We start from the raw sequence: 12,532 nt of genomic DNA, 5'->3' as shown, positions 1-12,532 counted from the left end.
TCTTCCTGCTGTTCGCCATCCGACTGAGCCTCGCAAAAGGGTTTATGTTTCTCTCTATTGCCCAGGGGACCCTGTCCCGGTGAGTCCAGTAGGTACCTGCGTGCATACCACCCCCCTGCCCCCGGCCTGCAAACTTAGAATGAACACATCTGAGAGGGGACAGGGGGAAGGAAGGAAAAGGGTTAAACTCACTGACGGTCAAGATCTCAAAAACTGAATTAAGTGAAAACGGGCGTGGGCGGGTGTGAGCGCCACCATGAGCCGAGGCTGCCATCTGGTGGGCACGGCTGAGAACGCCACGTGGAATTGTTTCCCAAGAGCATCCTGGCGGGTCTGAGCCATTTGCCAGCTCCCGCAGGAACACCGGCATTAGGCAAGGCCCTGGCGTTGTCCTTCACAAGGCACTACTTTCGAGGTCTTTCCCTGCTTTACGCCCCTCCAGGACAAAAAAAGAGACTCAAAGGGAAGGAAAAATCCAAACTTGAAGCTATCCAACACGAAGGACTGTGGGAGCACCCATCCCCCCTTCTCTTTTTATTATATGTATTTCAAGTTTTCAGGCTACCTCACTCAATTCATCATTCTTACTCCTTAGTTGTGGTCTGAATCCCACCCCCTCTTGCTGTCTTGGGACCTCCATCTGTTCTGTACGTCCTAGCCTCTTCCCCCTTACTTGATCCTTGTCATCATATTTAAGAGTTTCATGCTTAAAACTCTCAACTTCTTAACCCCTCCGGCTGGTTCTCTCCTCCTCGCCTACATCCACTGACTCCATTTCCTTTTCTCCCACGCATCCTTGGGCCCCTGAAATCCGCAGGGTTAGAGCGAGGCTCTTATCTACCCACCATCTGGCTCTGGCACCATTATTCTGGCTTCCCTCCTGGAATTATTAATAAACTGGCCACGCTCTTAGCAAAGGCCAACCTCTCCCCTGTGCACTAAACGTCAAGCATCACTACCAGCAGTTCTTCCTTTCCTCTCCTGCGTCATCAAAATCTCCCTGCCCCCAAATCTGATCCATCAGTAGGAAAATGTTGACTACCGCACATTATATCAACCATCATCCAACAACTTCCTCTTGTCCCCCTTCCCTTTCCCACTGTTGCCCCCGCCTCCCCCCTTCCCTTCAGCCAACTACACCTGCTCTCTCCAATTTCTCTTCTCCCATTCTCTCTGGAATATCTTCCAATGAGCCTTTGCCCCATGTCTCCACTGACAAACTTACCAGGTCGCTAAGGCCCTCCTCTCGGTGCTAATACACCACTCAGTTCTCAGTTCAGACCTGTCATTTGCATCCTCCCGTTCACTCCCTCCTCCCTGGAAATACTTCCTTCCCTTGGTTTCCAGGACACAGTTCCCTGGTTTTCTTCTTACTGCACTGCCTGCTCCTGGCCTAGTTTCTTTTCATGCTCTTGACTCTAAATGCTGGAGGGTCCCAGCGTTCAGCCCGTAGATCCTTCTCTTTTCTTACCACACTCACTCACTCCCTGAGTGACCTCACCTGGTCTCATGGCCTTGATCACCTTCTATGTTGATGACTCCCACTTTACTCTTTCTGTTTAGACTTCTCTCCTGAACTCCAGAATCAACTTCCTACTCGACATCGTCACTTGAATGTCTATTAGGCGTCTCACATTGTCCCTAAGACTCAGCTCCTGGTCTTCCCCTCAAAGCCTCTTCCTTATCCCAGCTTAATGACAACTTCAACTTTGGTTGTTTAGGCCAAAAACCTTAGGGTCATCCTTGGCCACCCCGACATGCCCACCGTGTCTCTGGCCTCATCTCCTTCTCGCTCAGTCTGATCCAGACACCTTGTTCTGAAACCATGCCAGGCATGCTCCAACTCCAGATACGTCCCCAGAGAGCCACGTGGTTTGCAACAGTTACTTCCCCGGTGAGTGTGCTGAGCTGAGCCCCAAAGCTGTTCCGGTCCTAATCCCTGGACCCTGTCAATATTACTTTGTGTGGCAAGAGGGACTCTGCAGATGTGTTAAGGATCTTGAGATGGAGAGATTATCCTGGATCATCTGAGTGGGCCCTAAAGGTAATCACAGTGTCCTTCTAAGAAAGAGGCAGAGGGAGATTTGACACAGAAGGCGGCAATGTGACCGCTGAAGCGAGATGCTACGTTGCTGGCTATGAAGATGGAGGAAGGGGCCACCAGCAAAGGAATGCAGGCGTTGTAGCTCTAGAAGTTGTTAAAAGCAAGGTAATGGACTCTGCCCTAGAGCCTCTGAAGGGAATGTGGCCCTGCCGACACCTTGATTTGGGCCCAGGAAAACTGATTTTGGACTTCTGAACTTGAGAACTGTAAGATAATAAATGTGTGTTGTTTTAAGCCACTAAGTTCATGGTAATTGGTTACAGCAGCCACAGGAAACTGTAAGTAGTTGAGGTTTTCTCTGTCTTTAAAATTGCATCCTCTCCTCCAACACCCCATCCCCCTTTGCTTTCTCTTTCTTTTTAGTACCTAGCTGCATCAAATATACTCTAAGTTTTACTTACTAGTTTATTGTTTATTATCTGCCCTGCCTGACCCCACCGACCCCCCCCCCCACCACCACACACACACTTAAGTCCCATGGATGTTAGGCTGCTTGGTTCCCTGTGGTACCCTGGGGATGAGAGCACTGCAAACTGTCCTTCCCTCCTTCCCTTCCTTCCTCTCACCTCTTTGGTCACCCCTCCTATCCTTTAATGCTGGTTCCTTTTCCAGCAGTCAGAGTGCAAAGCATGTGCAAATCCAAGTGCCTAAAGAGGCCAGCAGGTAATGGAAATGAGGCCAGAGCAGCTGGCTGTCAGCACAGCTGCTGTGTGTGTGGACTGAGTGGTGGGCTGCCCTGGGGTGGAGGGACTTGTCTCTCAGGAAGCTGGAGTGCTGCCCTGTCCGAAGCCGGTGGGCACAGCTTCACCTCAGCTCTGGCAGACTTTCCCCGGGCAAAACGTGGGCCCAATGATACCATTTCCCAATTTTCCAAGATTTTTACCTGCAATCTCTCACTCTCTACATGGGATTAAAAAAAAAAATGCAAAGAACAAAGCACCACACAGTGCTGCTCCGCAGGACTTCATCCTCAGCCCTTTTCTTCTAGGAATACAGTTTGTCAAGGCCTTTGCTTCTACATCCATGGTGTCAACTGCTCTCTATATGGGTGTGTTTCCAACTCGCTCCCGAGCTCCAGAACAATGTATTCAATTACCTGCTCGGGGTCTTCACCTGGATGTACGTGAGGCATGTCCAACTCAAAATGATTATCATCTTCCTCCTAAAGTTTACAGTCCCTACGTTGGTAAATGGCCCCACTGTTGACCGATGCCCCAGCCAGAAACCTCCGCTTCTCTTGTCTCACTAATCAGACACAAAATCCTGCTGATTCTAACCAATTTTTCTTATATCTCCATATCTCTTACATCTACCCTCTTGTACCAACTGCCGCTCCTTGGTGCCTTTTAGCTGGAGCCTGACAATTACCTCCAGTCTTTCCTCTCCACTGCCGCCAGAAAGCTTCAGCTTAATTCTAATCATGCCACCCTCCTTTGCATGCAGCTATTCCAAAAACACGTTCTGCGTGACACTGGTTCCAAGGGATATGAATGGGGTTGCTTGATAAAGAGTTCTGTGATGACACAGGTTTAGAACAAAGAGTTTAAATACAGCTAAACTTTTTGTTTCTTTTCTTCCCTGCAGGAGCTCTCAGTGTCCTTCGTGTGCTGACATATATCCTGACTCTCCCTAGGGTGATGCAGCAGTTGGTTAGTTTTGCAAACTTATCTGGCCATGGGATTCTTTTTTCATGGGGCATCTCAAAGAGTATGTTTCACAGTGAGGACTATTGCTTCAACAGCTTTCTGTTATCTACAGGACACAATTAAAATTCCTTAGCATAGGACTGAGAACAAGGATAGTGAAGCCAGAACACCTGGGTCCAGATTATGGTTGTGCCACTTGCTTAGTGTATGACACTGGGCAAATTATTTTTCTCCATGCCTTTATTTCTTTATCTGTAATAGAAGGATAATAATACAGCTTGGCATAGCGTTGTTGTAAGGATTAGAGTTATTAGTAGTAGTGCATGTAAAGTGTGTAGGACAGCGCCCTGTGCTTGGTAAGCGCCCAGTAAATTTGGCTATTTTCTAATTCATGGTCTTTCGCCATCTGTTTTTTCTTTCCTCACGTCCTCCTATCATGGTAGGTCCAGTCTTTAGCTACTTTTAGATCCTGGAACTACGGCTTTTGTCTCTGGTGTTGTTCTTCCCTTTGCCTGAAATTCCTCTCTAGTCCCCTCCTTTCCCCCTATTTATCTCCACCTGTTAGCTCATTTTTTCCCCCTGTGTTCCCAGGCGGACTTGTGCACCTGCACATTCAACAAGTATTTATCAGGCAGCTACTATGTACCCGGCATTTCTGGAGGGCGAGTCAGACGTGTCATAACGTTTAATACCCTGACTGCCCTGTACATGCCAGGGAGTTAAGCTCCTGGTGATTTCTCTCATCCCTCTCTCTTCTACGCCCTCTGTCCGCTGCATTCTGCAGAGGCCCGTTTCACTCCTGTCCGCTCATGCAATTCCCTGCTAGACTTTGCTGCAGTCTTTCGTCTTTGTATCCCCGGCACCTAGAATAGTTTTGGGCACATTACATACACCCGATACATATGTGTTGATTGGATACATGCATTTCTCTGGGTCACTGTTCCAAGCTCTCCGCTGCCTGCGCAGATCTGGGACCAGGCGCTCTCCTCTCTGGGCCTTACTTTCCTAAACCGCAGATCAGGCAGAGGAAAAGCAGCCTATCGCGCCGCGCTTGGCCGTCTGGCTGCTTAGCTGCTTGGCAGACAGCGCCGTCCAGGCCGCCGCGCACTGCGGTACCCGGTCCCCAAATTCTCGAAAGTGACACGAGGAAGAACGTGCCGGCCCGGGCGAGTTGCTCCCCGGGGGCTGCGTGGGCTCGGCCGCACCCTCCGATCCCCTGCCCGCCAGCCCGCGCCGCCCGCACTCACGCTGCGCGTTGCAGTTGCCTCAGCAAGTGCGCTACCCTGTCGCGAGGAGCGGCCATGGCTGTGCGGAGTGCTTCTCTCCGCGGCCCCGCCCCCTCCTCCGCCGGCCAATCCCGGCCGCCGCCTCTCCTCCGCCCACCCGCGCCGCGGTCTCCGGCCCCAGCGACAGCCCTTGGCAGAGGACCATTTTCCCACCAGTCGGAACTACGACTGCCCCAGCTGCAAAGTCTCACCATCCACCTTTGAAATTGCCACACAGGTAACTGCTCCGTAGGGATTTGGGGTACTTTCCTATGTCTCTATGTAAACTATGTCACAAGTTGGGGACGAGGGGAAAGGGAGAAACAAGGGCATTCTTTTTCCACTCTGACTGCTATTTTGGCTTCTCAGAGTATTTTCAGAATAAATTAAGACACTGCATTTAAATTTAACGGTAAACAAGAACTTTGCAAAAAGCCCTAGGGTCTTTTTTTTTTTTTTACAAGGCCAGTATTGTGTCCAACTGCTAGATCAAGTCACAAAACAAAAGCCAGAAAAATTCCCAAACAAAACAGTAACAAAAACAAAAAATCCCGGACAGTTGAGAAGAATTTAAAAGGTGTTAAATGGTCTATGAATGGTTTGGCTTTTGATGAAGTTGTTCGGGATACCATTAAATGGTTTTATCAGTAGTTAAGTTTCCACGGTTATGTGGGAAGGGAGGGCCAGGGTTTAGCAGCTCCAAGTTTCCAGGTCCCAGTGGAAACAATGATCAATGATGGCAGAGTTAACTTTATCACAAAGTATTTTAAGACAGTAACAACTGAACATCTGTGTTTTAGTAACCTATTATGAAATCTGAATTAATCTTTTCTTTCATGGCAATTTCTAAAAGTAACAAAGATGAGACAACAGTGAAAAAATGAGAGACAAACGATCTCAATTTTAATTTCCTATCAATTGTCAGACCAAAAAGCAAGAGTAGAGTGGCTCCTCAGACCTATAACAGCAGCAAAAAAGCACCACCCCCCCCATTCTAGATGTACTATGAATCCTTTTCAGGAGATATGTATTTTTACGAAGATGAGTTACTGATATCAATTAGGGAAAGAGACCCAGAATAGCTGTAAACATTTCACCTCCTAATCAAACCAGCTCAGGTTAAATTTGACAAATGAATCAAAAGATAATGTTCCAAGTAAGGACTTTGTGAGTTTCTTTCTCTCTTCCCCAAACAGACCTACTTGAAGCTTTAAAAAAACTGGGGACATAAACGTTGATAAAGATTTAAGTATAAAATTAGGATTAATGAGGATTATTACTATTATTTAGTGAAGCCCCAATTTATCATTTACAGCAAATTAATGTTTTCAGTGTTGAAAGAGGCACCAGTTGTACTACACTTTCAATATTATATCTGATACCAAAAGAAGTATGAGCTTTTCTAATAAAAGTGGTCTCACTGAAATCATAATTTAGCTATGTTTTCTAGAAAGTAAATGAAAGTAATCTGTGCCAGGTATCCAGGTCACAAGCTTTACTTAAGATTTGTACCAGTAGCCAAAAAGTTAAAAGCAACATTACATAAGACACTTTTATTAAATAACCTTTACAACCATTCTGAAAATGTAACCTTTCTGTCCCTCTCCTTTGATAAATACACAAGCTTGTTATCAAAATAATGCAGATACCAATCTATTAAAAGTCTCTGAAATATGACCAGCTCTCTCCCTTACACCCCATCCAAAGTTTAAAGAGAGAGAGAAAAAAAATGGCTGTTTAAAAACAGAACTCACTCCTAGTTTCCACAAATTCTTTACAATTCGTATGTCCTTAAATACATCCTTTAATCTCCAGCAAAAGTTTTGGCTGTGGGAAATGCATTAATTTGTCGAATCAAACATTTACAACCATCTTCAGAGGAGGGCAAGCCTAGCCCTTTAACCTGAAGCTCGATGCAGGCAGCGGCCCCATCTTCTGTATCCCCCTACTGTACCTAGAACTTAACATTAAGTACAGTTCTTGGTTTACAAGCAGGTCCGAGGGTGAAATTTACTTCCTCCTCTTTCCTCCTTGGTGTTGCCCTCCTTTTCTCTTGCCACTCAAGCCAGGCCGCCCGGAATTCATCTTGCCTCCCAAGCCCCCTTTCCTCTTCCCTCCTCGGCTGGGCGGGCCCCCTTTCCTCTTACCCCCGGGACCCTGTCGGCCCCCCTTTCTCTTGCCCTTCTGACTCATTTTCCTCCTCTTAGCCGCCTCTTCCTGGTCCTCCTCCCTCATCTGCTTATTGGTGGCCCTCGTAACGTCCAACTGAGGCTTCTTGCTGTTCATTATTCGCAGCATCTCCAACTGGCTGTTTTTCTCGGCTGCAAAGTCCCCGAAAAGAGGCTGAAACTTCCTCTTCTTTCCAGAGCCCCGGGGCGCCTTCTCCTTGGGCAGGCGCTCCTGGAAGCGCCCCACAGAGGCGGTGGAGACCCTGGCCACCTGCACGGCGCGGCCAAGCTCCTCCTTACTCTGGTGTCCGGTAGGGTGCATGCCGGCCGCGCTAGGCAGCCGCAACTTGTGCGCGCGGGCCAGGTTACGCAGCCGGTTCAGCTCGTTCTTGGCCACCCGTTCCTTCTTAGCCTGAATCCGCTTGGCGAACTGGTCCTCCATGGGGTCGGCATTCCCGGGCACCTCGATCAACCATTCCTTGGTGTCGTCGCGGGCCCGCTGGTAGCCCCAGCGGCGGCGCCACTGGCCGCTCCCCTCGTCCCACACCAGATTGGTCTTCTTCTTGGGACGGATGCCCTTGAGGCGCGCAAACTGCTGCCAGCGTGTAAGCGGCCGCGGCCGGGGCACAGGCTTCTCGCGCGGCAGACGAGTGGTGGGCTCCGGCAGCCGCGCCACCAGCGCCTCCTCCACACGATCGGTGGGCAGCTGCCACAGCTGGTTGATGAGCAGCTGCGTGTTGTCCCGCGCCAGGGCCCGCAGCTCGGCCTCCTGCGTGGGTCCCGCGTGCCGCAGCCCGGTCGGAGGGTTCCGGTCCGAGGCCAGCAGGTTACCCAGGTCGAACTCCAGCTCCAGTTCCTTGTGCACCGTGATGCGCTGCAGCTTCTCTGCCTCGTCCCGCTCCGCCTTTGCCAGCAGCTCCTCCACGCTCTGACCCTCCATGGCTCCGGCGCGGCTCCCTCTCTCTAGGAGACAGCTGCAATCACTTCTCTGCCAGCTAGGTTCAAGCCCCGGCGCTACTACCACGTGCGGTCGCCCAGACGCTCGTCCCGGAAGAGAAAACTCCGCTTCCGGGACACCCGGAAGGGACTCACAATGCCGGCGACCCAAGGGAAGGCCGGCAGAGGGCGGTGTTGGAGAGCAAATGGGATTAGAGGCGGCCCTCGGGCTCGAGACCGGATGTAGGCGGAGTAGGCGCGCGGAGCCCAGCCTGCGGTGCATGTTTTGGGGGCCGCAGATTAAGGGGGTCCCGGAGCAACTGTGTTACAGTTTAAGTGTAAGTCAGTTCTCAAGATGTTTAGCCAATCAGCTCTTCTTAGGACCTGACAAATTATTTTTCTCTAGAGCCCTGACTTGTTCATGGGGGTCCGGGTTGTGGGCCGAGAAAGACACTTCCCACAGATGTACGTAAAGCTACGCGTAGACGAGGGCTTGGTTTGTTTTGGGAGTGAGCGGACCTGGCAGTTAGACCGCCCTGAGTGGGTGAGCTGATATCTGGTCCCCGGAACCCTGGGCCGCATCCTCTGCTGGCTTGTGGCAAAAGAGCGCCGGGCTCTGCCGCGAGACTGCCTGGATTCCGACCTTGACTGCACTAGTGTTTGACCTTAAGCTGTTTAACTTCTTTGGGCCTATTTTAAAACCTGTACGATGGAGATACTAATAGTACCTGCCTCTTAGGGCTGGCATGAAGATAAATGAGTTAATATGCTCCCAAGGGAGCTTACACAGAGGTCTGGAGCCTATGAGTGCTCAGTAAATGTGAGCTAAGTACCAATTATTATTTAATCTTCATAATGGCTCTGGGAGCTGTGCTGAAAAGGCAGTCTTATACAGTGATTAAGCACCAGGTTCTTGAATCAAACTCCTAGAATAAGATCTGGGTTTATTGTATCCACATTGGACAGGTTGTTTAACTTAAGTCCTATTCATAAGTTGATAAATTTGAAGCCTTAGTTCCTGGTACCTAGTAAGCACCATATTCCAAAGGCAGGCTCAGTAAAATGACTTGTCTAAGATTTTACAACTAGGAAGTGTGGGAGCAGGAGTTATCTTAACTGTGATTTTAAGACTACGTACATATTATCTGCAATGTCTTCTAGGCTCTTCATGCTGGAAAAGTGTGGTCTGTTGACCAGCAGTATAGCATCACCTGGGAACTCGTTAGAGATGCAGAATCTCTGGCCTCATTACATCTGGCCTCAGATGTAATGATTCAAAACCTTCATTTTAACAAAATATCAAGGTGATGAATATGTACAGTCCAGTGTAGGAGGCACTGATGATTGTGTGGTTTATAGGATTTGTTTTACCTTTAATGGGAAGTTGGGATTAGTGAAGAAGGGGTTAGCTGGAGAATTAATCCATAGAAATGGATATAATAGCCGTTAGTTAGGAAGTACATTCAGTTGAGTGTCAGCTAGAGAGGGCTTTAGATACAGCCCCACCTATCACACCTGCCCCCCTGAGTTTGGTCTCTTCTTGAGCTCATTGGCTTTCCTCAGCTCTCCTTTGTTCATTCACTCATCAAACATTTAGTGAGCACATTTTATGCCTCAGGAATCGGGCTCTAATATTCTTTCTTCCTCTTTTCTAAAAGCATTTTAAGATTTGCTGGGGTTTTTCTGAGCCTTTGTCTTAATGCTCAACACCAAGTTTTTAATACCATGGGGCCAAGGCCAGGTCAAAGGTCATGTTAGGTAACTTCCTTGACCCTTAAAGCGTTTGGGATTTGCCATAGGAGAGTGTTAAGGACACTGATATGGCTGTTCTGGGCTTGGCTGAGCTTCTGATCCATTCATTCATTTAACAAACATTTGAATGACTACCGTGTTTGAGACACTAGATACAAAGATTAACCAGACCTTATGGAACAGTGGGGAAGAAAGAAAGGTTAAGAGAAATTTACAATATGGCATGGTTGGGCCTTAAATAGGAAGTACAGCTGTGTAGAATTTAGCTCCTTTCTCAATCTTTTGAGGTAGGGAAAAGAAAGAGCAGATGTCGATAGGCGTTGAATGGTATTCTCACTGGATGAAATACTATTTGGTTCAAATCATATAGGTCAGCTCTTAACCGAACTTTAATTGTTTTATGCTCAAGTGTTTCTTTATAATCCAAGTCGATTTTAATTTCCTTGATGACCAGAGACTGATTTTTACTTCCACTTTGCTGAGTATAGTGCTGGATACATAATAGGTATTCAGTACATGATTACTTGAAAGAATAAGCCTAATTTCTAAATTAAAAAGGGATTAATGTTGGCTGTTAGATTCAAGGTGAGCAAAACTAGTAAGACCAGGATTGGGGCTTTAAAAAATACCTTACTGAGGCAGATAGGTATGTGGTAGTCTCCAGCTTGCATTTGTATCATCTTTATGCTGGGCAAGATTGTGCAGTGTTAAGAAAAAGAGAGCTTACCAGGGATGTGCAGATATATGTGAATATACTATAACAGTACGGCAAAGGGTTGTAAATATTGTCGTTTCCTTTCGTTGGTTTTTCCCTTTGTGTTTCTTCCTTTGTCCCATATTGCAGATAGATCCCCAGTTTGGTCATCAGACCCCACTTCTTTTCTCTTTATACCTGCTCTCTATGCCATTTCATCCACTCTCATTGTGTCAGCTGCCACTTCTGTGCAGATGATTCTTAGAGGTACATCTTTCTCCCTTTCCTTTTCAGAGCACTGGACTCAAATCTCCAACCACCTGCTGGGCTCTTCTACCATACTCTAAACTCAATGTGTCTAAGACTACATAACACATCATCTTCCTGAAAATTTGCTTCTTCCATCATCCATCCACCTTTTTTCCCCTCCAACAAATGTTTATAGACGGTTTTTCATGGCCAAGGCACTGTGCTGGGCGTTGGGAATACAACGGTTCTCAGTTGATGTAATCATCCATTCTAGTCTAGCAAGGCTTGAACCTATGATGTCATCCTTGGCTTTTCTCTTCCCATCTCTAAATTCAGTTGGTCTAAAAGTCCTATTAAATTTGTCTCTGTATTGTTCCTTTCTCATTCCCACTACTGTGACCTCACCCCTAGACTGGGACTCTTCTGTCTACTTCTCCCGGTACTCTCTCCACTCTGCTCCTGCCCCTGGCTTCCAGCCTCGTGCAGCCAGAGGAGGCAGTGACAGAAGATCAGAGGATGTGAAGAGGGAGAGGTGAGGGCATGTTTGTCCCTAGCCCTCTGTGGTTATTACTGTGGGTTGGCTGGTTCCTCTGAAAGGCCATAGCTCCAATCAGGCAGCTCTCTCCATGCAGCCACCCTCTCCCAGCTACTCTAATTATTCCCCTGGTTCTTGCAGGCCTCGGAGTGGTTATGGCTTTTGCCATGGTAGTCCTATCCTTTGTGAATTTCCTTAAGCCATGTCTACATCCTTGTAGTATTGCCTTTGTTGATCTTAAATTACCCAGCCTGACTGCTACCTGTTTTCTGCCAGGACCTTGACTGATACCTGGGGACCTATCCCTGGAGCATCCTAAGAGTTTCCTTACTTCGTTCTCTCTTTGAGCTAGTCTAGAGGATTTATCTTCCACAGATCTGGCCAAATCACTCTTCTCCTCAAGAACTCCCTTCTCTACCTTGTTCTTGGGCTTGGACATTTGCGATCTGGCCCCAAACTACTCACGTGGGATGACACTTCTCCTTATGCTTCTTTTCCAGATATTTCTTACCCACTCCTATTTTCCATCTTAGCTATTTTCTAGAGCCTTAGGAACTTTTCTCAAGAAAGGTAAAAATGAGGGACAGGACAGAAGAAGCAACACTTATGTTTTTGTAGCAATGTAACCTATAGGGAGATTCCCCTCCCCCCAACTGTGGGCAAGAAGGTTAAACATGTGAAAGTACTACCTTTCAGGTTCCCTCAAAACACAACTAGTTTGGTCAGTTAAACATTTTTGTAAGCACTTTCTTTCTTCATTCTTTTGATTAACTTAGATTTACTTTCTAAACATTTCTCAGTTGCCCCTTTTTGGTAAAGGAAATCATTAGGGTTGATTCGACCATTCTTTAATCCTGCTGTGAACATAGAGTATTTTTGTCTAGGAAATCCAATGTTCCAGTAATTTGATAAAATAATAGAAAAGGACCCTTAAAACACTTACATTATTTCCACATGGTTCATTTTTAACTGATTTATAATTTAACTTGGAAGTACTTGAAGTGAAAATTTAATTTTGAAAATTTCTTAATCATAGATAAAAATCTGTGTATTCATGTGCTTCAGTTTTAGTCAGAAACCCATACACAAAATCTATTATTTCGTTTTAAAAAGGAAAAAGATGCAGCGCTAAGGTTTTGTGCGGTTAGTGGAGAAGCAGATTGAACATTGTACATTTGCCTAG

General features: G+C 47.2%; 2 protein-coding genes across 14 annotated transcripts in view; both read right to left on the bottom strand.

Annotated features, from left to right (window-relative positions):
• ADHFE1 (alcohol dehydrogenase iron containing 1) overlaps positions 1–5,075 on the bottom strand; it is a 33,408-nt gene extending 28,333 nt beyond the window's left edge. For 12 of the 13 annotated variants that reach the window (XR_009536385.1, XR_009536386.1, XR_009536387.1 and 9 more), the window contains exon 1: positions 4,998–5,075. Coding sequence is in view for 6 of the 13 variants with exons in the window: in XM_060127797.1 (XP_059983780.1) it covers positions 4,998–5,053 (56 nt within the window). In the remaining 7 variants the exon portion in view is untranslated. The remainder of the gene's footprint in view (positions 1–4,997) is intronic. The other variant, XM_060127804.1, reaches the window with a different exon arrangement.
• An 857-nt stretch (positions 5,076–5,932) lies between these two features.
• Positions 5,933–8,222, bottom strand: RRS1 (ribosome biogenesis regulator 1 homolog). Its single transcript, XM_060127473.1, has one exon. It carries the CDS (start codon positions 8,121–8,123, stop codon positions 7,026–7,028), a length of 1,098 nt encoding a protein of 365 aa, XP_059983456.1. The 5' UTR covers positions 8,124–8,222; the 3' UTR covers positions 5,933–7,025.
• Between the last annotated feature and the right edge of the window lie 4,310 nt (positions 8,223–12,532).

The sequence above is a fragment of the Lagenorhynchus albirostris genome, chromosome 17 (assembly GCF_949774975.1).
Source record: "Lagenorhynchus albirostris chromosome 17, mLagAlb1.1, whole genome shotgun sequence".
In the NCBI taxonomy this organism is placed as follows: domain Eukaryota; kingdom Metazoa; phylum Chordata; class Mammalia; order Artiodactyla; family Delphinidae; genus Lagenorhynchus; species Lagenorhynchus albirostris.
Note: the sequence above shows the minus strand (reverse complement) of the source record. Positions and strands in the feature narration are given on the sequence as shown.

Bases quoted from the DNA above. Each gene is read 5' to 3' on its own strand.
- RRS1 (XM_060127473.1), bottom strand. From the start codon at position 8,123: ATGGAGGGTCAGAGCGTGGAGGAGCTGCTGGCAAAGGCGGAGCGGGAC.